The 26,953-nt window shown below is 44.8% G+C and overlaps 2 protein-coding genes across 4 annotated transcripts in view; both read right to left on the bottom strand.

Annotated features, from left to right (window-relative positions):
- The window catches only part of OC90 (otoconin 90), a 31,403-nt gene extending 17,077 nt beyond the window's left edge, over window positions 1-14,326 (bottom strand). Inside the window, exons 1-9 of one of the 3 annotated variants that reach the window (XM_081874343.1) lie at window positions 14,113-14,326; window positions 12,677-12,744; window positions 10,490-10,555; window positions 8,099-8,158; window positions 6,149-6,323; window positions 4,663-4,775; window positions 1,395-1,523; window positions 228-269; window positions 8-64 (exon numbers count right to left, since the gene is read on the bottom strand). In XM_081874343.1, coding sequence (XP_081730469.1) covers window positions 8-64; window positions 228-269; window positions 1,395-1,523; window positions 4,663-4,775; window positions 6,149-6,323; window positions 8,099-8,158; window positions 10,490-10,555; window positions 12,677-12,725 — 691 coding nt within the window. In that variant the 5' untranslated portion in view covers window positions 12,726-12,744; window positions 14,113-14,326. The other 2 variants (XM_081874344.1, XM_081874345.1) reach the window with 2 other exon arrangements.
- A 7,564-nt stretch (window positions 14,327-21,890) lies between these two features.
- The window catches only part of HHLA1 (HHLA1 neighbor of OC90), a 38,745-nt gene continuing 33,682 nt past the window's right edge, over window positions 21,891-26,953 (bottom strand). The window contains exons 16-18 of the mRNA XM_081874349.1: window positions 24,650-24,800; window positions 24,069-24,151; window positions 21,891-22,055 (exon numbers count right to left, since the gene is read on the bottom strand). Coding sequence (XP_081730475.1) covers window positions 22,012-22,055; window positions 24,069-24,151; window positions 24,650-24,800 — 278 coding nt within the window. The 3' untranslated portion in view covers window positions 21,891-22,011. The remainder of the gene's footprint in view (window positions 22,056-24,068; window positions 24,152-24,649; window positions 24,801-26,953) is intronic.

Here is a 26,953-nt window from a genome sequence, read left to right as displayed (position 1 = left end):
AACCTACCCTCTGCAAGAGATGTATCTGTCAGCTGAGTATCTTCAGCCCTCTGGTTCTGAAACTCTATGGAAAGAAAGAAAAATAGATTCTTACTGGAAGGGATGGACATATTTGCATAGTCTGGGCCTATTCACCTGAGGGAGTCTGTTTTCTGTTACCTGTCGCTTGTAGACTCCTGCCCCACTTTGGGCTCTGGGAGAGACAGTGTAGGATACACATAGCATACCTGCAGCATGAAGCGTCGTCTGACTTCTCTCGCTGACTGTTTCTGTAAAGAAGAGGGAGCAGGTGTTCCATGATTCATTTTCGTAAAAAATAGAAATAAAAAAATGTCCAGGCATATGAAAAATGGACAGTGCACATGCTAAAGAGGAAAGGAGGGATGAAAAGGAAGGGGTGAGCAGCTCTTCTCAATGCATGAAGTACGTAGAGAAATTTGTTCTGCTTTTTAAACTTGATTGACAATCCAGTCCAGAGCCCCACATAGATCCTGACACACTTACAAAGCACATGTGCTAGAGATGGAGTTTGCTGTTCTGCATCTATTTGTCTTTTGATTGTATTATCGTAGCTCAAACCCAGTCTGTTGCAGTTTGCATTTCATTGAACTTATAGGAACTCTGCCCAGTTTGGTGGCTTGCAGAAACAACTTTATTGTTTTCTATCCTCCTGTTGGGACGCAGGTGGCGCTGTGGGTTAAGCCACAGAGCCTAGGACTTGCCGATCAGAAGGTCGGCAGTTCGAATCCCTGCAACAGGGCGAGCTCCCGTTGCTCGGTCCCTGCTCCTGCCAACCTAGGAGTTCAAAAGCACGTCAAAGTGCAAGTAGATAAATAGGTACCACTCCGGCGGGAAGGTAAACGGCATTTCTGTGCGCTGCTCTGGTTCGCCAGAAGCGGCTTAGTCATGCTGGCCACATGACCCAGAAGCTGTACGCCAGCTCCCTCGGCCAAGAAAGCGAGATGAGCGCCGCAACCCCAGAGTCGGCCACAACTGGACCTAATGGTCAGGGGTCCCTTTACCTTTACCTTCATCCTCCTGACAGTATTGCAAGCATTCATTGGTGTTGTGGACAGTAACACAGAAGATTGGGCATGAGAGGCAAACCAGTCTTCTTTGGCATGCTTGTCCATCTCTAGCAAGATCTTCTCACTGAGGAACCTTTAATAAGCCTAATTCCCTGGAAAGCAGGCTTAAAACCATTGGCTTGTACTTTTCACTCACTGAGACCCAGACCCAGACACACAAAAAATTTGCTGACGTGTGGCATAATAGCCAGCAGCAACAAATTAACTTTGCAAGAATACAGTTCATTAAAATTCAAATCAGGGAACAGGGACGTCTACAAACTGCTGAGGAAACAAGATCTCAGAGTTTCTCTTTTATATTCTCACCTGTAACCAGAGAGGGACAGAGTGAAACATCCATGCTGTTCAAGGAAGAGTTAATGTGGGAATGCAGAAAGCATTCAATAGCTGCCTTGTCACAGTTGCAGAGAAGGCGTTCACAGGCATCGTCAGACTCTGGAGACGAAAGAAAACCGAAATTGAGGGGGGTTGGAGAGATCAACATACAAAGTACTATTGAGGTATCTGTTTCCACAGTCTGCCTTCTCTCTATAAGGTTTTGGCCTGGAGAAGTGCATTTCGTTTTGTAGCTGAGAGTGTATATTGTGCCTCCCACACTATTCAACCAGCGTGGAACGAGTTCAAGACTGAGAACAGTTCACAGTGAGAGATGGTTCTAATACACTGGAAAACTCATGCTGATATGAAATTCTCTTCTTTCCAATTACTGATTTGGACCGGATTCCCTTCAGGATACATGCAAAAATCAGCTGCACCTCTGAAAATATTATAATCTGCCAGTAGATAAAACCAAAATGCCGCATGGAAATGGAATAAGCAACATTTTAAAAGAAGAAGAAGAATGTGAATCTAAACTAAAACATGTAGTATAGTGAAAACCCCAATAGGAATACACAACCATTCACATAAAGACACAGGGATTTGATGTGATCACATAGGAAGGGCATGCAAAAAGATTACAGACGAGTTCTCACAAACGAGGTCACATGCTGAAAGCTCACAAGGACGGGGGGGGGGGAGTGTTTCACCCAAATCCCCCAATGTTGTGCAATTTGATCACAGCAGCCTACCACATTCAGTGCACGTTAGAAGGGAGCCTCCATGAACAATGATGCAAAGCATAGGACTCTTCTATGCATAAGAGAATGACGGGCCAATGATTGTGTGGAGGAGACCTAAGTACACCCTTTTGCAAATTAATTGAAACAAAGCATGTTTTCTATGCCACATCGATCAGTCTGTCAAGCACCCACAAAAGAATCTGTTTTAGGGATGCTTCAGTTCTTATGATTTCGAAAGCCTGCAGCCAATAGAAGGAACGATGCGCTCGCCACAATATATTAAGGTTCTATGAAAGAGAGTTATTCCAGAGCTGGAAAAGAGGTATCCTGACGGTACTGGGATATTGCAGCAGGACCTAGCCCCCTGTCACACATCGAAAGTGATGAAGAAATTCATGACAGAGCAGCAAATACAGGTACTTGATTGGCCAGGGAATTCCCCGGATGTAAATCCCATTGAGAATTTGTGGGCTATATGCAAAAGTCGCCTCTGTGCCAGCTGTTAGGATCATACTACTTGTGTGTAGGACCCTGGCAGAGACACATGCCTGACTGGCATGTTCTCTCTCTCCTGGTCCGTCATTCGGGAGCTTCAAAAGCTTTCTCCAGCCCGAACATCACAGCGACTGATACCAAGAAGCATCGGCACACTTATGATCCTGCAGAGTATTTGCAGTTTGCGTAACAGAACTCAGTAGCACAGCATTTTGGCTAATCTACTTTATTTACATATAACACACTCGGAGCATTCTGACTCTGCTCCTTCCTCTTTCTCATCAGACAGCAAAGAGAGAAAGAAAGAAAGGGCAATAGTCCTATATTCCAGAACACAGTAGTACAAAACATCCTGTCTCTGTCACTTCCCACTCTGTGGAAGGAATGAAAACATACACCGCCATGTGATAGACAACAAACTCATGACTGCAAACACGGGGCAGGAATCCTGCAAATCCCTCATGTGTGCTTTTAACATGGAGCTGGTGCCGGTGGGGATGGGACACGTGAACCAATAGGAAAGAGCCAAGAACAGAACCGCAATGACCGCTCCCCGCCTAAAACAGGGGCGCCCTTTGCGTGGACGCGTGCAGCCCCTAGATCTGGAGCGGCTCCAACAGCATAGGCTTGGCTTTGCCTTCCCTCAGGTGGGATACCTGGAGGTCTCCGCCTACCTCAGTCAGTTGTCCAATCCCACCTGGGGGAAGCGTTGCCAAGGAGACCAGGCCAGGTAGGGGAGGGATTACGGTACCTGCCCACACAATAGAGGGACGATCTTACCTGAGAAGAGATTAGGCTGTGCAGAAACTTCTGCAGAATAAATTGCCAGAGGCATTGTGCTTCTGAATATCAGCTGCTGTGAAATCACAAGTGGGGAGAGCACTTCTCATGTCCTGCTTACAGGAAAATGGTTGGCCACAGTGAGAACTGGATGCTGAACCAGATGGGCCTTTGGCTCTTATCAGATTCTGAACCAGTCACCTGCCAGGTATTTTTACTAATTCAAAAGTGGACCATCCGTTTCCCCCTACGTTCAAAGTGGCAAGTCCATACAGCAAGCTTTAAAATAGAATAAAATACTAAAAAAAATAAAAAAATAAAAAACCAGTATAAAACGTGATGGATGTAGAGAGAATAAACGTATAAAACGTGATGGATATAGAGAGAATAAACCTGCAACTTACACACATTTAACTTGTGCGCATTTAGCTTTATGCATGTGGCTATAGTAAAAGTTATGGTTTTCCCAGCAGTGATGTATGGAAGTGAGAGCTGGACCATAAAGAAGGCTGATCGCTGAAGAATTGATGCTTTTGAATGATGGTGCTGCAGGAGACTCTTGAGAGTCCCATGGACTGCAAGAATATCAAACTTATCTATTCTTAAGGAAACCAGCCCTGAGTGCTCACTGGAAGGACAGATCCTGAAACTGAGGCTCCAATACTTTGGCCACCTCAGGAGAAGAGAAGACTTCCTGGAAAAGACCCTGAAGTTGGGAAAGATGGAGGGCACAAGGAGAAGGGGACAACAGTGGATGAGATGGTTGGACAGTGTTCTCGAAGCTACCAGAATGAGTTTGACCAAACTGCGGGAGGCAGTAGAAGACAGGAGTGCCTGGCGTGCTCTGGTCCATGGGATCACGAAGAGTCGGACACGACTAAATGACTAAACAACAACAACAACAAATGTGGCTAATAATAATTAGAAATAATATTTCAGGACAAATACTTTGGCAATCTCACTCACCACTGAGCAGTGGGTTTGGACTAGATGTGATTTTGGCTTTAGGCGTAATCCCCAAAAGGTAGCCGCTGCGTAAGTTGCAGGCTTACTGTAGTGCTGAACAGTTCTTAGAAGTTGCCCGCCACTGTTCATAACATCTAGCCCACCAGACAAAAAACAAGCCAGAATAGGTGTGTCTTAGAGGCCTATTCATCTGAAGGCAAAGGAACCTTGGGAGAGGAGTGGGAATGGGTACGAAGCATTCATAGCATTTATTACAAAGCCCTCAATCTTACCGCAGGTGATGTTTTTGGTGAGGCAGCTGACATCCGTCGAAATCTTTGCAGGGTCCCACACACATTCTTCTTCTGTTGCTTCTTCGTAACACTTGCGATGCTCAAAACAGCAGCTTGTTTGGCATCCAGGTGTTGGTGGTGTAACAATCAAATAATTAATATAAGGCTAAATATTAATATAGAATCAGAATGTGATTCTTGGCTTAGCCACTTAATCTGTTTAGTTTGCATTTTAATACCTAATTTTCACTTCCCGAAAAAAGATGTGAACTGTAACACTTCAGCATTCACACTTATCTGAATTCCGTGGTGCGACTCTCTAGTCACCCCTCCCCCCAAAAGTGCACTAAAACGCTAATTTTATTTATTTATTTTGAACATTCTTATTACATTCATGTCCCACCTTTCCTCAAACGATCTCAAGGTGGCACATACGGTTCTCCTCTCCCCCATTTTGTCCTAATAAAACAACCCTGTGAGGTAGGCCAACCCAAGGGACTGTGACTAGCCCAAGGTAACACAGTGAGTTTCATGGGTGGGAGGGAATTTGAACCTTGGTCTTGAGGGACCTAGTCCTACCAGGTGCCCAATCCACTTCGTGGGCTGCTAGGGTAAAGTGTGCCTATAGATCTATAGTCCAGAAAGCATTTCAGCCCAAATTTGTGTTAGGAATTTTATCTATCTGAGCTGCTCCAGTGAGTGGTACTATGATTGTATACCTCATGTGAGTGTCTGAGAGAGCGTGAGAAAGGAAGTCTGTATTATCTATTCCTGCTAAGTACTGTTGGAAGTTTAGTTTCACTTTTGTGTGTGTCGCAGTTCTGCACAGAGAGCACAGACGTACTGTTGGTGCCTCTGTATATAGACTGTAAATAAAGTAGTTCAGAACTACGATTGAGTCTTTCTTCTGCTATGATATGACAGAAGTCTGGCATGGTCTTTTTAGGAGAGATGGGTCGCCTATCACTGGTCTCTCTGGAATGAAGGACATTTATAGCCAGAGAGGACCACCAGAGAGACGCTCCGAAGACTTGGGAAGTTGGCAGCCTTCCCGGGTGTTTCTCCAACAATTCGGACTACTGTTGGACTTAAGCCTTTGGGCCAAAGGTTATCCACCCTAGATTTAAGGTGACATGTGAACCAGGTTATAATGCATGGCAGCCTCTTGTTTTTACACTCCCAGGCAATCAACAAAGTCAGAATTAATGTGTTCCTACTAGACAGTCTTCCTCAAGAGGTTGTGGACTCTCCTTCCTTGGTGGTTTTTAAGCAGAGGTTGGGTGGCCATCTGTAAAGGATGCTTTAGCTGAGATTCCTGCATTGCAGGGGGTTGGACTTGATGACCCTCAGGGTCCCTTCGAATTCTATGATTCTTTGACTCCGTAGTCTTACAGGCCATTGTTACAGCAAGCAACCAGACACAGACAGGCGTCCCTCACAAAACCTCTGCAAAATGGGAATGTCGTCACGAATATTCCAGACTCACCCATCAAACTCATCTGCGGGGAGACCCTCCATTTCGAATCGGCAGGTGCAGCCGTAGTCTTCGAAATCTCTTGGGCAAATACCGGTCACACACCTCATTTTGCTCACAAAGTTGAGCAGTGCAGGGAAGCTGGTAAAGATGGACTGGAGCCAGGTGAACTGAGAACCCAAACAGTCTGCAGGGACAACCATAATGTGAATTCAGAGTCTGAAGGTTGTTTGCAGTGAGTCAACTGGGCTCATCTCATAAATTGTTAATTTGGAGGTTTTCCAGAGAATGCTCAGAAACACACACACACACACACACACACACACACACACCTCAAGGAGACCAGCCCTTTGGAGAAAGGGTCATAGCTCAGTGGTAGAGCATCTGCTGGGAGACAGCCCTGCCTGAAACCTTGAAGAACTACCACCAATTGATGTAGACAGCACAAACTAGTGGTCCGATTCTGTATAATCCTATGCTCTCTTGATCCCCATGCCAGTTCCCCAAGTGAAGTAATCATTGTAAAGTAGGGAGAGAGATGTGAGAGGTCTTGCACACCCCAGTCTTATGGCCTGCATAAAGATAAAGGGACCCCTGACCATTAGGTCCAGTCGTGACCGACTCTGGGGTTGCGGCGCTCATCTTGCTTTATTGGCCGAGGGAGCCGGCGTACAGCTTCCGGGTCATGTGGCCAGCATGACTAAGCCACTTCTGGCGAACCAGAGCAGCGCACGGAACTGCCATTTACCTTCCCGCCGGAGCAGTACCTATTTATCTACTTGCACTTTGGCGTGCTTTCAAACTGCTAGGTTGGCAAGAGCTGGGACCGAGCAACAGGAGCTCACCCCGTTGCGGGGATTCGAACCACTGACCTTCTGATCGGCAAGCCCTAGGCTCTGTGGTTTAACCCACAGCGCCACCCACGTCCCCTTATGGCCTGTATAGTCCCAAGCATATTGAGGGGCACATTTCCTGCTGGGATGCATGGGGGGGGGGTTGCAGTTTCCCAGTGCCTCCTAAATGAGTAACTTCAAACATGCTGATTCAGAGAATTGGACAGGGAGGCAGAGGAAACTCTAAATCCCATGCCTCCCAACAGAAAATGATACTCCTGAACCCTAATGATCAGACCTATACAGACTCATTTATTCCCAGCAGGTCCTCTCCAGCATGAATTCTCTCCAAGTTTGTTTGGGAAAGTGGGAGACTGGCAAGTGAGTGGCATTGCTTCAGTAGCCAAAGCTCTATCACCCATACAGAAGAGGGAGATATTAGCATGCTTGGGGAGAAGTAGAAAAAAAAACCTTTAGAAAAACCTCTTAAGGGTGAGGAATAAAAACAGCCAAATGAGGATGGAAAGGGGTCAGTGGGCATGGAATGCTGACTGTTGTGTGGCCAAGTAGGAAATAATAATAATAATGATTTTTTATTTTTTTCCCCAGCCACTCTGGGAGGCTCCCAATCGAGTGTTAAAAACAATACAGCATTAAATACTAAAAACTTCACTAAACAGGGCTGCCTTCAGATGTCTTTTAAAGATAAGATAGCTGTTTATTTCCTTCACATCAGATGGGGGGGGGCATTCCACAGGGCGGGCGCCACTACCGAGAAGGCCCTTTGTCTGGTTTTCTGTAATCTCACTTCTCACAATGAAGGAACTGCCAGAAGGCCCTCGGCACTGGATCTCAGTGTCTAGGCTGAACGATGGGAGTGGAGACACTCCTTCAGGTATACAGGACCAAGGGGTGAGGGAATGGAAGACTGGAATTCAGCAGTTCTCTTCCTGATACACAGCACCACTTTTTTGTTCTGGATTATGCACATAGGCACATTCACATATGTCCACAATTCAAAGTCATGCACACAAACAAACAAACAAACGTGCAGATATTTAAGTGTCGGGAAGTGTTCTCCCTTTAAAACGAGCCTGATTTTTGTAAAAAAAGAACAATGTTCACTTACCAAAGAACAACGCAACACCTTCCACGTTTGCAAAGACCCCGTTGAAGAATGTAATGTTATCTGAATGTAAATAGTTTTAAAATGTTAAAGTTTATACATGCCCACCTCTCATCTATTTCGTTTCATCTACAAACTAAATTGTGGGATAATTGCAAAAAATGAACCGTTTTCCAGCATTCTGTCCCACTCTCCCAGTATTCTGTCACACTTTAGAGTGACCAACAAACCCAACCCAAGGCAGCGAGGCTGTACAGTTAGAAACTGGTTTGGCTCTTAATGGGTGGGACCGCCACAGGAAGGAAATTCAGAAAATATTTATTATGACAAAGCCAGCTAACATCTGATGGACTTCTGGGAAACCTCTGCCACCCAACCCCTGCTCAGGCTATGAATATTGTTCTTTATTCCTCACTGCAGGTAATATTCTCATCTGTAGTGTGGATATGCAACACGGCTGCAGCTCCAGTCGATGGGTTTAACAGCAACCATTGGGGAATGATGCATTTTTGCAGCTGATCTGAAAAGCATCAGAGCCCATAGAATTGTTCATTGGAGCCTCCTAGCTGATCTAGAATCAATTGGCACAGGCAGAAGAATCACAACATAGGTCTTTTTCTAGACTGTCCACTCCGCCAGTGTGGGCATCTCATGTTTAATTACTCTTGTCATGAAACATAAGCTCCCTGCCTGCAGAAACCAAGAGTGTCAGGGAGAAGGCTATCCTGGATAACATAGGCATGTGATGCCCTCTACTGCAATATGAAACAGTGCACTTCAGCAAGAGCTAAGTCTGCATAAAAAGCTAAAGGTAAAGGACCCCTGATAGTTAAGTCCAGTCCCAGATGATTCTGGGGTTGCGACGCTCATCTCGCTTTACTGGCCAAGGTAGCTGACGTTTGTCCACAGACAGTTTTTCCAGGTCATGTGGCCAGCATGACTAAGCCGCTTCTGGTGAAACCAGAGCAGTGCACGGAAACGCCGTTTACCTTCCCGCTGGAGCTGTACCTATTTATCTACTTGCACTGTCATGCTTTCGAACTGCTAGGTTGGCAGGAGCTGGGACCGAACAACAGGAGCTCACCCTGTCGTGGGGATTTGAACCGCCGACCTTCCAATCGGCAAGCCCTAGGCTCAGTGGTTTACACCACAGCGCCACCCTCATAGGTTCCACTAAATCCCCATCCCTCAGAAACTGCTGAAGGCAATTCTCACTGGGACAAACTGGTTGTCTGAATCCATTCTTAAACTTCACCTCTTGTAAGCAAACAATTCAGCCCTTTCAGGTAAGGGGCAATAGTTTAGCGACACCGCATACTTTGCATGCAGATGGTCCAAGAAGTTCAGTCTTATGCCTGCGGTATCCCTAGTCCTACATCTACGGTATCTCCAGTTAAGAAGATCCCAGAGGGCAACAGAGCTGGAAACACAGCTGGCCCATGGCCCATGCCACTCAGGTGGCAGAAATGCAAGAGGCAGCACTCGACCCGCCTGACCCTTTGCGTCCATTGCTGAGATGGAGGCGTTCCAGCACGAAACATTGCCGCTCGTCTTCCCTGCCCCTGGAGGAGAAGCCAAGCAAGCAGCAAGACTTTGAGGAGCTCTCTGGCTCCTTTAAGTTCAGCAAGAGCTAGGGAACAGCAGGAGCAGAAGAAGTGGAGCACAGCAGTAGGGTAAAGTAAAGGTAAAGGGACCCCTGACCATTAGGTCCAGTCGTGACTGATTCTGGGGTTGCGGCACTCATCTATTAGCCGAGGGAGCCGGCATACAGCTTCCGGGTCATGTGGTCAGTATGACTAAGCCGCATTCTAGCGAGCCAGAGCAGTGCACAGAAACGCTGTTTACCTTCCCACCAGAGCAGTACTGTACCTATTTATCTACTTGCACTTTGACGTGCTTTTGAACAGCTAGGTTGGCAGGAGCAGGGACCGAGCAACGGGAGCTCACCCTGTCATGGGGATTCAAACCGCCGACCTTCTGATCAGCAAGTACTAGGCTCTGTGGTTTAACCCACAGCGCCACCTGCCGTGGGGTAGGAGGTACCATTTTCCATTTTGCCCCAGGTGGCGAAATGGGCTGGGCCGCCTTTGGTTGGCAGCTGCAGTGGAACTTGGTCCATTAAGATAAAATGGGGCACTGCTCCAGCAACCTCAGTCAGCCCTCACCTGGTCCATGCCTACCTGCCTCCTTGCATACAGCCTGTCATTGATGCCACCTGCTGGTGGTCTCCCTGGCATCTGCCCTACCCAATGGACACCAGCCATCACAGCCTGCCTGAGACCTGGAGTAGCTATTGCCAGTTTAGGCAGCAATACTTGGCCAAGGTGGACATGCAATGCCCCATATTCAGAGGTTCTGTTGCTCCTGGACAGATACAGAACAAGAGCTTCTTACTTAGATCTCTTTCTGCTGCGTGCGGAAGATCCATTGGAACTGCTGGTGTCTCTGATCCTTGACCTCCTGTCTCACCAGTTCCATTCAGAAGGATCACAAATTAAAACAGAAAGATTAATCAATAGAGTGCCTGAAGCCAATTTTTGTCAACTCATTTGTTGGTCTCCATTGCAATATCCAAAGCGCATCTCTTACTTGCTCCCCTCTCCTCTCTATCTGTTGGTTGACTTCATACATTTACCTTTGCTAGTTATATATTAAACATTCACTGAAATGAAATTCAAGATGAACTTAAAATGCGTATGTGTGTTGTGTACCCAGGACCAGGTTGCATATGAAGATCTGAAGGCATATGTATCCGACAGATAATAATAACCCCAGCCATCTGTTGCGGAGACTTCAGAGTCAGTTCTTTCTGAAATCGGTGGGAATTATCTGCACATCAGCGACACTAAGATCAAATTTCCAGGTTCAATTTTCGCCTTACTCCAACCAGCTTCACTGAAATGGGGGGTGGGGGGAATAAGTCTGTAAAACATCACCTTACCCAGAAATTTGGATGGGTGTGAAAAAGTACAGGGAGGAAGGATCTTCTCAGAGGAAGAATTATTTATAACGTAATCAACATTTACAAAAATATTTGATTCACTTTAATTTAAGGGGGGGGGGACTACATTTGTGTTTTTTGTAGGATTTTAGTACATTTTGTGTAGACTTTTAACTTGGTTTAGCAGCTCCGTATAGCTGTGAGAAATTTCCCATTTACTGTGATGGTGGGACACTCTCTGAAGTGAACCCTCTACTGAAGTGAATAGAGACTTCTCTTACACAACTTCTGTATAGCAGAAAATACAAAGGCCATTGTAATATGTAGGGCTATTCCCAAAAGTTAGAAGTAACTGATACATCTCTCAGCAGCCGATGCATTGATCTGATAATTTTTTAAAAAATATCTAATTATGTTTAATACACAATTATTTTATTTTACTGTTTGGCTGACAGCTTGATCTTTGTGTTCTACTCAGATAGAGGTGGGTTTTACTGACTTCATCTAGGACTACTTATGGATACGTCTGCAGAGGATTGCAACCTTGTCATGTGTTCATCACCTGTTGGCATCCACCTGTCTCAAGAGACAATGGAGTGAGCCTCCAGGGGTAGTAATAATAATAATAATAATAATAATAATAATAATAATAATAATAATTTATTTGTACCCCACTCTTCTGGCTGGGTTTCCCCAGCCACTCTGGGCGGCTTCCAACAAAGATTAAAAATACATTAGAATGTCACATATTAAAAACTTCCCTGAACTTCCCTTCTAAATGTTAGGCAGTTGTTTATCTCTTTGACATCTGGTGGGAGGGCATTCCACAGGGTGGGCACCACTACCAAGAAGGCCCTCTGCCTGGTTCCCTGTAGCTTTGCTTCTCGCAGTGAGGGAACCGCCAGAAGGACCTCAGAGCTGGACCTCAGTGTCCAGGCAGAATGATGGGGGTGGAGACGCTCCTTCAGGTATACTGGGCCGAGGCCGTTTAAGGTCAGGGGTGAAGTCTAACAGCTGTGTTAGCAGTACTGAAGTGACCTCCCTGGGATGCAAGCCTGGGCAGTGTGCTTGAAGGTCCTGGGCTGCCCAAACGACAAGACCCCCCTCTCGGCCTCATTGATGTGGTCCAAAGAAAAGCAGAACAAGACGTTTGGCACCAGCTTGGCTGCAGGAGTTGCCAGAAGCAGGCATACAAGGTGCCATCCAACCATATTAGGGACTCTGCTCTGGATTTGTGTAGGGTTTCCTCCTTAGCCCTTTCTTCTCCCAGAGATGTCCCACAAGTTGGTGGAGATTTAGGATCAGAGTTGTATGTACCTATATGGGTTTTATCATCATCATCATCATCATCATCATCATCATCATCATCAGTTCTTACTATAGAGCAGCCTTCTCTAACCTTGCGTCCCCAGATGTTGTAATGGTATTCCAAATGTTCCAGCTCCCATAATCCCCATTAAACATGGCCAATGTCCATGGATAAAGGAACATGAAACCTGACCAAATCTGTGGATACAAGGCTGGGAAGTTCTGCTGTAAGAGCCTATAGGGTAAACAGTTCTCGAGGCATGCTTGACGCAAAACGTCCATACAGAATGATGACTAGAGCTTGAGAAACAGGAACATTATTTTCCACTTACCACCACTATGCAATACCATCAACATATTCACCAGGAGAATAACCATCATTGTTTTTCAGGAATCTTGCCTGGTGAATTAAGTAAAATGTTAGACCGGGCGTGCGTATTTCCTTTGAAGGTAATACAATATAGCTGCCCCATTGAAAAGCCATCAGATTATTTATGTCTCCTCAGTTCGTTCCACTATTCAACGACAGAAGAGAATATTAGTCCCTGAAAGTGTTTCAGCATAGGAGCCTAAGAACTGGCAACGGTGATTCAACAGTCAGCTTGTCTGTGGAAGTAATTGCTCACACAAGGAGAGAATAAAAACACTTAGAGCTTTTCTGTTCATGAAAAGGGGAAAAAAGACTATAAAGGTTTTTTTAAAAAATCAAATAGTGTGAAAAAGACAGTGGGTGGGACACACAGGGGAAGAATTTCAAATTTCAGCAGACCTCTTGAGATCAACCAATCTCTTATCTACAATTGCTACCTCAAGAATCTCCAAGGTAGGGTTGCTATAGACGGAATACAGCAGTAGGAAGCAATGTCTGGGAAAATCCGGACATAAAGCAACCCATTTCCGAAGAATTTCCTAAAAGAAATACATAGCTCAAAAGCTCAACAACTTTGTCAGAAAGGATTTTCACTTTCTGAAATATGGCAACCCTACTCCAAGGGCCTATCCAATTCAAAAAACCCAAAACAGTTTTGTGACTACATCAACCACCTTCTTCCACATCAACCCTTGCTTGGATCCCTGACCCTCCTTCTGAGTTTTCATCACACATAGGCTGCACACATGATTAGAATCTAAACCACACCTTCTGCCTCAAAGGTAAAGTGCAATGCAAATCAGGGATGGAGGAGAAATTCGATTCAGATCACATTGAGAGGCAAACCAACCTAACTGGTACCTTATGAATTAATACACAAACTGAAACACAGCCATCCCTTTGAAATTCTCACTTCTCCAAATGCAGTTCTCCAGCCAAATAAATGCAAAAACAATACATATACATATATAGTGAAAATACCACACCAAGTGCATGATATGAGGGGAAATTGCCTTACAAAAATGTGCAAATTAGGAGAGTTTTGTACTAAAATGCTGGTGGTTTCCATGAAGACTTTTTAAATAATAATAATAATAATAATAATAATAATAATAATAATAATAATAGCAAAGTGAAATGTGGAAATGTGGAGAACTAGCAACTGGAAAAATGAGAAACTGAAATCGACAGATCTGGCCATCCCTTGTTCTTTGGAAGAAGTTATCTCACTGGGTTCAACTGGACTAATTCAAGTCCACATGCTGAGGACGGCTGCCTTGTCCCCTTACGGCCACTGGTTTTCATCCTTCCAAGTCAATCACTTTAAGATCAGGGTGCCAGTTCAGATGCGCTCATCATTGCGTAAGATCCCCTTCCAACCAAAAGCGCACTACTTACCTTGAGGGATATTGCTCTAAAGGAGATGGGAAGGAGGAAATGGCCTTTAAAGAAGGTTAGGGCTTAGTGATTTATACTTGCTTGGCTATCCCCCCTCACCCATGTGACCACTTTCTTCGTCAACCCCACTTTAAGCTTTCTCAATCGGCCCTTTCATGAGGTTTGTGCAGGTCACAATGCTCGCCGCTGTGAGGTTTAACATTATAGATCATTTATATACCTGGGGCTATATTAAATAGGCCTTCTCTCCAGGGGACTGCGAGTTGCCGGAATAATACAGGCCCTGTTGTAATTAAACAACAATTGCCCCTCTGTTATCCCTCTCCTGCCAAGTCGCGTGACGGTGGCAGTAAGAGCTTAATAAGAGACAATGTTCCATGTTGAGAGACAGGTGGAAATCTAGACTGATTTGGAGCCCCTGGTTTCTCTAAGTGTTGAAAAGGACAGAGAGTGTTGGCAAAAACCAACATTAAAGGGTCTTTAGGGAGTGTAGGTTGGGGACAGGCAGATGATAGATGATAGATTAGATAGATAGATAGATAGATAGATAGATAGATAGATAGATAGATAGATAGATGATAGATAGATAGATAGATAGATGATAGATGGATAGATGATAGATGGATAGATGATAGATAGATATAAATAAATAGATAGATAGATGATAGATAGATAGAGAGATAGAGCGATAGATAGAGAGATAGATTGAGAGATAGACAGAGAGATAGATAGATAGATATAGATGATAGATAGATATAGATAAATAGATAGATAGATGATAGATAGATAGATAGAGAGAGAGAGAGAGAGAGAGAGAGAGAGATGATAGATAGATAGATAGATAGATAGATAGATAGATAGATAGATAGATATAGATGATAGATAGATAGAGATACACAAGTATGAAAAAATTGCCCCACTTTTTTTAGAACGGGAAATCAAAGTGGATTGCAGGTTTTTATTAAAGAAAAAATAAATGATAATCAAAAGAGCATAAACAGAATGCTACAAAGAAAAGTCACAAAAGCTTTCTTGAAGAGCCAGGTCTTTGTCAAATGCCAGGAGGCAAGGGAAGGTGGTGGGGAGAGCAGGCGAAAATGTGCCAAAGAGCCACAACCAAAAAGGCCCAGCAATTCATCTCCACTGACCCGCAACACACTTCCTTTTTAAAAACTCATCTTTCCAACAATGGCATGGAGCACAGAGCTTCTGGGGTGCTGCAGCAGGCGCCACAACTATGAAGTCCAAGTGACGGCAAGAGGGGTTCGCGTCACACAGGGTGCCACCTAAATCTGAGACGCCACTGTCTGCCACTGTTTCCACTCCCATTCCAACCCTGCACTGTGAGATTCACTGTACCAGCAAAAGAGAGACCTTAGTTGGAAGCCCCTTGTTGGAGGACTTCCTAGGCATCGCTAGTTATGCAGAGCAGGGTCTTTTTGGTTGCGGCACCAAAACTGTGGAGCTTCCTCCCCTGGGAGGCTCAGTTTTTATTTATACCCCGCCCACCTGGCTGGGTTTCCCCAGCCACTCTGGGCAGCTTCCAACAGAACACTAAAATACAATAACCTATTAAACATTAAAAGTTTCCCTAAACAGGATGTCTTCTAAACGTCTGGTAGTTGTTTTTCTCTTTGACATCTGGTGGGAGGGCGATCCGCAGGGTGGGTGCCACTACCGAGAAGGCCCTCTGCCTGGTTCCCTGTAACCTGGCTTCTTGCAGCGAGGGAACCACCAGAAGGCCCTCAGCACTGGACCTCAGTGTCCAGGCAGAATGATGGGGGTGGAGACACTTCTTCAGGTATACTGGACCGAAGCCATTTAGGGCTTTAAAGGTCAGCACCAACACTTTGAATTGTGCTCGGAAACGTACTGGGAGCCAGTGTAGGTCTTTCAAGACCGGTGTTATATGGTCTCGGTGGCTGCTCCCAGTCACCAGTCTAGCTGCCGCATTCTGGATTAGTTGTAGTTTCCAGGTCACCTTCAAAGGTAGCCCCACATAGAGCGCATTGCAGTAGTCCAAGCGAGAGATAACTAGAGCATGCACCACTCTGGCGAGACAGTCCGTGGGCAGATAGTCTCAGCCTGCGTACCAGATGGAGCTGGTAAACAGCTGCCCTGGACACAGAATTGACCTGCGCATTTGGCTATAGCACAGGAGGGGGACCAGAAGCCCTGCACATGTTTGCTGAACAACAAGTTCCATCACCTCTGACCATTGGCCACACTGCTTGGGACTGATGGGAGTTGGAGGCCAGCATCATTGGGAAAGCCACATGTTACAAGAAAGAAGATTCCACCTAAACATTAGGAAGAACTTCCTGACAGTAAGAGCTGTTTGACAGTGGAATTTGCTGCCAAGGAGTCTTGTGGTGGTGGAGTCTTGCTGTGGTGGAGTCTTGCTGTGGTGGAGTCTCCTTCTTTGGAGGTCTTTAAGCAGAGGCTTGACAACCATCTGTCAGGAGTGCTCTGATGGTGTTTCCTGCTTGGCAGGGGGTTGGACTCAATGGCCCTTGTGGTCTCTTCCAACTCTATGATTCTATGATTCTATGTTCCCTGAACCTGGTGATTCCCTGAACCTGGTAATTTAAATCTTACTCTCCTGCTCATAGATCGCTTTTTAAACTGCTTTGAATTCTTTTGCTACAGTCACAATTATTGTAATGCAATAATTCTTTTGCATTACAGACTAATGCATCCCATCTCTTGCTATGTGTTCCTGAGACATTATTCTTCATTGTATTTGACTGTGGGTTTTTTTTTTTTTTAATTAACTGTTATTAGCTACTTTGTGCATCCTCAGTATGGAAAAGCGGGATATGCATTTTAAATAAACAGGCAGAAATATTCAAGGAGCGCTTGGAGCTCCTGGGCTGGAAGATATAATTGCTCAGGAGCAGGGGGAAATAATATTCAATTGATCTCCTTAGCAGGAGAATCTAGGCTCTCTCGCAACATTCTGTGAAGGCAAGCTGGAAACTGAGCAGATAGGTTCTATCCACATCATACCTTTGAAGGACTTCTAAAGTATATTTAAATCAGAAATCAGGAAGACCAAGGGATGGGGGAAATTTATAATTTATGGGATTGGAATAACACTTGTAATGCAACAATGAACTATGGGCATAATGGAGATACAGTGGTACCTCGGGTTACAGACGCTTCAGGTTACAGACGCTTCTGGTTACAGACTCCGCTAACCCAGAAATAGTACCTCGGGTTAAGAACTTTGCTTCAGGATGAGAACAGAAATCGTGCTCCAGCGGCACGGCAGCAGTGGGAAGCCCCATTAGCTAAAGTGGTGCTTCAGATTAAGAACAGTTTCAGGTTAAGAACGGACTTCTGGAACGAATTAAGTACTTAACCCAAGGTACCACTGTAATGGAAATATAAAAATTTGGATAAATATAAAAGATGCAGAAGGAAAGGATTAACAATAAGACCCACAAAAGGGAGGAGGAAAGTCCAAGGGGTTCTTTGGAATCTTGATTTTATATATTATGTTACTATGTGAATGTAAATATTAATTTGGAAAATTAAATAAATTTAATTTAAAAATTAAGAATAAAGTATATTTAAGTCACACGGCTTCCCCCAAAGAACCTTGGGAGCTGTAGTTTATCCCCTCGTGAAGCTACAATTTTTAGCACCCATGACAAACTACCATTCCCATTCTTTGGGGAAAGCTGTGGGCTTTAGAAGTACTTTAAAAGTTTAGTGTGGATGTGCTGTTTATCTCCCTGTGCAAGAATGCCAGCGTGCTACAGTGATTAGAGGGCTTGCCTGGGGCTGGGTAGGTAAAGGTAAAGGTAAAGGGACCCCTGACCATTAGGTCCAGTCGTGGCCGACTCTGGGGTTGCAGCGCTCATCTCTCTTTATTGGCCGAGGGAGCCGGCGTACAGCTTCTGGGTCATGTGGCCAGCATGACTAAGCCGCTTCTGGCAAACCAGAGCAGCGCACGGAAACGCCATTTACCTTCCTGCCAGAGTGGTACCTTTTTATCTACTTGCACTTCATGCTTTTGAACTGCTAGGTTGGCAGGAACAGGGACCGAACAATGGCAGCTCACCCCATCGCGGGGATTCGAACCGCCAACCTTCTGATCGGCAAGTCCTGGGCTCTGTGGTTTAACCCACAGTGCCACCCGTGTCCCTGGGGCTGGGTAGACCCGGGTTCAAATTGCTACTCCACCATAGCACCTTTCATGTGCGATTCGCACATAGAAGGCATATCTGGTGGCACACTCCTGGCCCCACCCCTGTATTAGGCACATTCCCTCCCATTGCTCTAAGGCAGTGTTTCCCAACCTTGTGCCTCCAGCTGTTTTTGAACTACAACTCCCATCATCCCTGACTAGCAAGACCAGTGGCAAGGGATGATGGGAATTGTAGTCCAGAAACAGCTGGAGGCACAAGGTTGGGAAGCACTGCTCTAAGGTAATGTGGCCAAGTGGTCTAAGGCACTGGATTTAGGGTCCAGTCTCTCCAGAGTCATGGGTTTGAATCCAGTGGGATACGATGGGATATCAGCTCCGCCCAAGGCATGGCGGATAGCAGCAACAACCGGGAGAAACAAATAACATCTTACAAGGACTGGAAGAAACACCATGGATAGAATAATTGCCACACCCAGGAAGAACAAGGATATCATTTGAGTGCCTCACTTGTAACTTTACAAATCATTCAATGTGTCAACACAAATAAAAGTTATTAATATTGCAGTTGTTGTATAAGGGATTATTATGACCGGTATGTAATGGAAATCAATAAGATTTTGGAATGCAGAAATTAAGCAAATAATCAATTCATCCAATCTAGCATGTGGGGGAGGCACTTTCTCTAAATTATATAATTCGGTACTTGAACGATTGGTATCAATGATTGTATTATAAACTGGTATTGTTATAATGAGGCTATTATTGGATTGTAATTGAAAACTAATAAAAATTATTATTAAAAAATAAAAGAAAAAAAGAATCTCACCACTGTCAAGTGTCCTTTTGGCTCAGTTGGTAGAGCATGAGACATTAAATTTTAGGGTCATCGGTACATGCGCCATGTTGGGCAAAAGGGGCTGAACTAAATGATCCCCTTCCAACTCTATTATCTATCATCTAGGACCTTCTAGACCATCCTATAAAACCTGTGATCCTCTTCTTGTTCCAGACTGCAACTCCCACCATCCCTGACCACCAGTCATTCTGGCTGGGTCTGATGGAAATTATAGTCCCAAACTTCTTGAGATCATTATGTTGAGGAAAGCTGCTCCAGACATCTACAGGCTAACATGGTTGACTGCAAGTACATCGGACAAGGGTAGTGCACTTTTCTCATTCTGAGGGCCACATTTCCTTCTGGGCAACCTTCCAGGGGCCAGTGGTGGATGGAGCCAGAGGCAAGAGTCGGTGGAGCAACAAATGCAAATGTCACCTGTGCACAATAGGGGCATTTCTGCACACAAACACATACATATGCACTCTCTGTTCTCTGTTCGGGCAAGCAAGCAGTGTTGTTTCCAAGGACACATTCCAGCCAGGCAAAAACACTCAGGGTGTGGTAGCAGCTGCTTGTGCATGGCCTTTTCGACTTTGCAGATGGCCACACGAACACATGGATATCTGGAGGCAGGGCCAAGAGTGTGGCCCCAGAAACCCAATACTCAGAGGATGCTACCCCCCATACGATATACGATATCTTTATTGTCATTGTCCCATGCAGAACAATGAAATTGAAAAACTACATAAAACATTCAAAAACCCCTAAAAACTCTGAAATCCCATTTTAAAATACACTATACTATAGAGACCCCTTACGCTGCGTTTAGAATCAGAATTGCATTTGCGTAGAAACTGTTTCTCAGGTGGCTAGTCCTGGCCTTTATAACCCTGTATCTTCTTCCAGAAGGCAGAAGCTGAAAGAGATCATTTCCGGGGTGCGCACTATCCTGCGCTATTTCTGCAGCTTTCTTATGGCACTTGGAAGCATAGATTCGATCCAAGGTGGGAAGAGTGCACCCAATTATTCTCTCTGCAGTCTTTACAACCCTGGACGGCATTGGTTTTTCCCTGACCGTGCAGCTCCCAAACCACACACACTGACCATAAGTTAATACACTCTCCACAGTGCAATGATAAAATGCCATCATCAGGTGCTTTGAGAGATTGTTTTTCCAGAGGATTCTCAAAAAATATAACCTCTGCTGTGCTCTCTTCATCAGGTCTTTGCTGTTTTCTCCCCAGGTTAGGTCGTTAGAATTTAGACTTCTCAGAATGTTGCAATGCAGTGTGCAAGTATGTATATATAGCAGGGGAGGAAGTGAGCCTTAAAATGCACAGATCCATAAAAACAGCATGCAAAGGTGGGACTCGTGACGTAGCAGAAAATTGCTTGCAAAAATGTGTGTTTTAGTTCCTCTTAGGATGAAGGAGCTGGGGGTGAAATGAGAGGTCACAACAGCCCTGCAACTCTCAGATTCCTCTCCTTCTGTCAATTCTCCTGCACCTGTCTGAGATGGCCATGGGGAAAGTCTGCTCAGGTGGCCAGCCTCCTTTTTCCTATGCAGCAGCACATGAAGTGATGCTCTAGGAATGAGCTCAACAGTTTGGGTCCTTTGGGTACATGGGTGGGCAATGCATTTCAAGCACGACATAAACTTGCTTAGGAAACAGGTTTCCAACCAAGCTGATATCTCGCCCAGTAGTAAATGAGAAGCCACCGATCTCCCACGCTCTGTGGCCTGTGAAGATCTACACTCCTCCTTTCTCCATTGTGGAGTTGGCACAGAGCCTTAAAACAGTTGCCCCTCACTCAAAACAGTTGGGCCTGCTGGTCTAGCACCACCTAGAGGTACAGCGGTGTGTCTGCTAATGCCATCTTTAGGATGTAGAAGGTCAAGCCTATCCATTCTTAAGGAAATCAGCCCTGAGTGCTTACTGGAAGGACAGATCCTGAAGCTGAGGCTCCAAGACTTTGGCCACCTCATGAGAAGAGAAGACTCCCTGGAAAAGACCCTGATGATGGGAAAGATGGAGGGCACAAGGAGAAGGGGACGACAGAGGACGAGATGGTTGGACAGTGTTCTCAAAGCTACTAGCATGAGTTTGACCAAACTGTGGGAGGCAGTGGAAGACAGGAGGGCCTGGCGTGCTCTGGTCCATGGGGTCATGAAGACTCAGATGCGACTAAACGACTAAACAACAACAACAAGAAGTTTTATCCGCAATTGCCCATTCACACCACAAGTCACATTTAAATCTCACAGTCCCAGGGAGGGTCATAACACAGTGGCAGAGCATGGAATGGTTCCAGATTCAATCACTAGTATCTCCAGGCAGGTCTGAGGAAATCTCCTGTCTGAAACCCTTGAGAGCTCGCTGGACCAATGGTCTACTCATTGTTAAAGCAGGTTCTTTGATATGAACAGCAATAGGTTTCATATCAATTCAGTTAAATATATGCCATTTCATAATAAAAAAAAGTTCTCCAAGATTTTATCACAATCTAATTCTTGAACATATTTTTATTCAGAGCTGGTTTACCACAGTTAACAACCCTCAACATGCACCCGCAACAATACTAATGATTACACTTTATGAAGTACAATGTACAAAAAAAAAAATCATTTAAGTTTAGTTTCATGCTTGAGTTCCACCTCCTATTATTACAGTTCATTTAATCAGTGCTTGGAATGGAAAATATTCTAACCTACTACAGGGAAAAACTCATTCTCCTCTCCTCCTCCTCCTCCTCCTCCTCCTCCCCCTCCTCCTTCTCTTCTTCTTCTTCTTCTTCTTCTTCTTCTTCTTCTTCATATCTGGCAGTGATTTCTTGCCCTGGATAATGGGATGAAGTCTAAGTGTTTGTGTGAGTCTTCTTTTTTGCAATGACTCCTCTTTGGGCTTTAAATAGCTTTGCAAATGCTTGCAAGGCATTTTTGCTTTAAAGCTGAAAAAGCAAAAGGGGAAAGAGGAAACTCTTAACAATCTTAGAATCATAGAAATGTAGAGTTGGGAGGAACCCAAAGGCTCATCTGATCCAGCCCCCTGGGATGCTGTAATCACAGCTGAAGAACCCCTGACAGTTGGTGATCCAATCTCTGCTTAAAAATCTCCAAGGAAGGAGAGTCCGCCACCTGTTGTGGGAGTCTGTTCCACAGTTGAACAGCTCCTACTGTTAGAAAGTGTGGGATATGAAACACAAGAGCAGTCAAGTACAACATTCCTAGAGTGAACATGTTTACACATGGGGAGGAATGTTTGTCCAGCCAGCAGGTAAACTTCCTGTTTCCTTCTGGGCTGGGACAAACTTCCTCTGCATGTGACTAGAGGTGGGTGTGGCCTCACCTGTGCAGATAACGAATGCATAGGACTGGCCACCATCTCTCTCTCTATGACTACTTTCATCGAAGAAGCAACATCTGCTTAGCCAAAGATGCTCTCTTCGCCTCCAGCCTCCAGCCAAGAGAGGACAAAGGGACTATCTCCTTATGGGATAGTTTCCAGGTGTATGTAACTTTTCTAAGCTACGTCTGCCTTCTGGGATCGAATTGTGAACAGAATGTGAGTAAACTCTTTTCATACTTCTATAGAAGACTGTGTCGTGCCTTATTTTTTATGAGGGAATAAGGGGGAAATACCAGAACAGTTGTTATGGAGGCTTTAGCAAGCCTGAGCAAATGCATCCGTTGTGAGTTTAAAAAGGGGAATGTTACTCTGCTAAATTGTGAACTTGTTTACACAAGTTGGATAGGCCATAATCAAACAATATATCCTCTCCTGCATCCCTGAACATTCCCACAGAAAGTTCTTCCTAATGTTTAGTCAGAATCTCCTTTCTTGAAACTTGAATCCATTGGTTTGAGTCCTATGCTCTGGAGCAGCAGAAAGCCAGCTTGCTCCATCTTCCATGTGACAGCCCTTCAGATAATGGAAGATGGCTCTCATATCATCTCTCAGTCTTCTCTTATTTGCATATATTTAATATATAGCAATGGTTCACACTCCCAAAATTATGGCTTCGATGGCACCCTTAAAAAAAATCCTCTGCTTCCACCCACTACCCTCCTTTGGTTCTACCTCCTGAGTGCCTTGAGCCTGTGCAAAGTGCAATATTCCGTATGGCAGGGGTCTACCACTCATAAGCAATCACTTAGGAAGGTGAGGAGCTAAATGAGCTTGTGTGTGCTTCCTTTTTGTGTGCCACCCATGCACCCCTCCTTCCTTCCATCCTTCCACCCAAAGGTTAGGGACAGCAAGCTGGGCTGGAGGAAGAGAAGCTTGGCAACCGAAAGATGGGGAAGGCCATAGCTCTATGATACAGCATCTGCCTTGCAGGCAGAACGCCCCAGGTTCAGGAAGTGAAGTATAAACCATACTGGGTCTATGATGGTTTCTTAAGTAACCTGGTCTGTTAAGGGCCTTGTATGTTAATCCAGACTTGAGGTTGCCAGTGCATGGACAGCTGTGGTCAAGCTATCCTGTCCTGTAATCTCAGAAGGGTAGTGGGAAAGGAGATAGATTTTGTCTTAGGGAAAGGGAGGCAAGCCTAGGCAATTCAAGTTTATGGTCCCTGCAAGCTCTCCTGCAATCTTGTGAAAAAGGAGGAAATCTGGGTTCAATTTGCAACTGGGAAAAGAGCTGAACACCAGGTCTACTTGTTTGTTGAAAACTAATGTCTGCTGCCTAGTCCAAGGTCTACCCATGGTCGAGCCATTAGGATGGACCTGGATTAAGTTAGTCTCACTGATGTCCCACTGAAGGTCATTGTGGAAAAACTAGTCATGGCTAACCATATCCTATTGATTTAGTCTTAATATTAATGCAGTTAATTTAGTCTTAATATTTTCCATTGTCCATTTCAAGGCCACATCCCCAAAATCCTGTGAGCCAGATGAAAATTTGTCCCATTATATTTGAGAAAGAAAACATTGTGAAACACCATTGGGGAACATCTACTTACTCCTTGAATGGGCAGCCCTCTTGACTTTTTCACAGATGTATGTTGCATTTTTCAAGAACCAGGAATAGTTTTCAATACAGTACCTAAAAAATTTAACCAGAATCACAAGATCAATACAATATTGATTAGAATAAGATCTGACCATCTAGTCATTTCACAATCGCACAGAACCACCATACAAACTCATGGCAGGGTCATAAGAACAAAGGCAGCAGCAGCAACTATAACATTGGAGATGCACTCCATGACTTTTCAGTCATAAAATGCGAGTTTGGTATTTCCAGTCAGTGAGTGGCAAGACATGAATCTTGGGGCAATCCAGTACTTGGAAAAACCTGGACGGTATAATCTTTTATAGCTAACTTAGGCTATGGGACAATACAGCCCAAGCTTAGAACTCTTGAGGAAGCGGGCAGAGGGACCTCTATATCCAACAGAATCCAGCATTCTGTGTGTTGAAAACTCTTTGCTATAATTGTATAGGTCTGAACTTCCTCATGCAAACTCAGTGTTCTCAGTTATCCTTCCCTGTCCCCCAAATTTAGGATAAAAACCAAGGTGAGACCGGTTCTACCTTTTACCTCATAGCTTCATCTCTTGAGTAGCTTCTGTCCCTTGCACAGAGGCACTGCTGGAAAAATTTGCACAGCTCCATCACACAAGGGTTTATCTTCTGAGCCGTGATGTACGGTGTAGTCATGGAGGTGCCTTTCTTCATTGCCTGCGGACATCCTACAAGGGAGAACATAATCTCCAAGTAGACCTTGACAGTAGCTCCATATGTTTGACATGTCAGAGGCACAGGAATAAGACACTTGCTAAACTCCTGAATAGGGCAGCCAAAAGGATCAAGGCGATGGAGTAATTCTCTACAGTGGGAAAGTTGCAATGTTTGGGGCTTTTTAGGTTAGAAAAAAATATAAGTAAGACTGTGGGGCATGAGAAAGGTGTATAAAATTAGGAAAGGTTTGGAGAAACTGGATCAGGAGAGTTTCCCTCCCGCTCCCACCCTGTGAGAACCTGGGATCATCCAATGAAGGCAAAAGGTGGGACAACTCTTCACACAGCTCATAGTGGAGATTTGCTCCCACTAGAGGTGATGATGGTCACCAACTTGGAGGCCTTCCCACAAGGATTAGGCAAATGCATGCAGGAGAAGACTATCAGTGGCTACCAGCTCTGATTGCTACCTGCAGCCTCCACTGTCAGAGATGGTATGATTCTGAATACCAATAAACCTAGGGAGAGAGCTATTGCACTCATGTCTGCTTTCTGTAGGGATTTGGTCGGCCACAGTGGGGACAGAATGTTGAACTAGGCATAGAGTCATCAACTAAGCTCTTTAGGCCCTCCAATGATTTTCTTTGCTCCCACCACCCATGTTTTAAAAAGCAAGGGGTGGAGGAGGCCAGGTGCCGAGCCAAGTGTAGCATGGCTTCAGTGGTCAGCTCCTTCTCCTCATCCTCCTGCCACTACATCATCCTGGCAGTGGTGAGGTCAGAGGATTCTGATGAAAATGGAAAAGGAAGCCAGAATTGCTGAAGTTCGCACATCGATCTGAGATTTAGAACAGAAATCAGCCAAGCATTATCAATACATTGGAACCTTAGTTTTTGAACATAATCCATTCCGGAAGACCATTCGACTTCTGGAACATTCAAAAACTGAGGATCAATGGGCAGTTGGCAAAGTCCCCTGAAAAAAATGGAAAAACACGCAGTGGAAGCCGTTCAACTTCCAAGGAGCATTCAAAAATGGAAGCAATTACTTCTGGGTTTTCGGTGTTCGGGTTCCAAATCGTATGTCAACGGAGACGTTTGAGAACTGAGGTTCCACTGTATTCATTCACAACATTGTTGCTGTTTTTAAGCCTACAGATGAAACTTAATTATCTTTTTAAACAGTGTTTTGACATTTCCTTTACATTGAAATGTGTGTAAGCTACGCAATTTACATTAAATAATGGAATATGAGACAAATGGCATAGTATTTTGCAGAAACCAAACTGCAGCGAAATGGAAACAGTGCTGACTGTGTTGAATACAAGTGGAACAGAAATTGCTGCCTTTTTGCATTTCTAGCTGATGCTGCCTGTTTATTTCAGTCCAAAGGGAATCACTTACCAGTGGTTCATGATTTTCAGGGGGCACAAGCGAGTCCTGCTAACCCAATGCAGAAAAATAGCCATGCTTCATATACTTGTGTTTGTCCAAAGCCTGGTGCAGCCAATCCTATAGGGATGCTTGTGGTTATTGCTAGGTGCCTTTTGCCAGGCATTTGAAATCAAGGCTCAGCTGTACATCATTTTTGCAAGCTCTCTTAGCCATAATCTCTTTGGACAAGGTAATTGAATCTCTCCCCACCCACCCAATGCCTTGCATTCCTTATGGCTTTGGTTGTGTTACACGATAGGAGAGGTTATGGAGGTTACCCTTAGAGTAATGAAGCTCTGTTGACATACACCTCAGTTGTCGGAGCCCATCGTGAATTTAATAAAAAGTGGCATTCGTTGATGGCAGAGAAATAAAGCTGCTGTCGTCTTCAAAGAGACAGGCACAAAAATACCTTAAGAGCTGGGTGAGCTAGCGAGCAAAATGGAATCCCGTCTTTTTAAAGTCACCCTGGCCTCTAACCTACTCATTTTCCTGCCCAGAGTTACCCCAAACTCAACCCAAAAGTACAGCATGTGGTCTTGCAGCAGTCATTATCTTGTTTCCAAACTTACCTCCCAGGTTTGTCGCAAAGATCTAATGAGAGACAGGGTGAACTGAGCGTACTGGAGCAGAAATGGGATGGTGGGTGGTGGAATGGAGATCCAAAAGGCTAGATAACCCAGTAGCAGAGATTAGTGCTGCTGCCTTGATCCCGCGATTGAGGGGGCCTGA

This window comes from Podarcis erhardii (genome assembly GCF_964252035.2).
Source record: "Podarcis erhardii genome assembly, chromosome: 8".
In the NCBI taxonomy this organism is placed as follows: domain Eukaryota; kingdom Metazoa; phylum Chordata; class Lepidosauria; order Squamata; family Lacertidae; genus Podarcis; species Podarcis erhardii.
The sequence above is the reverse complement of the archived record's forward strand: the minus strand, read 5'-3'. Positions and strand labels throughout refer to the sequence as shown.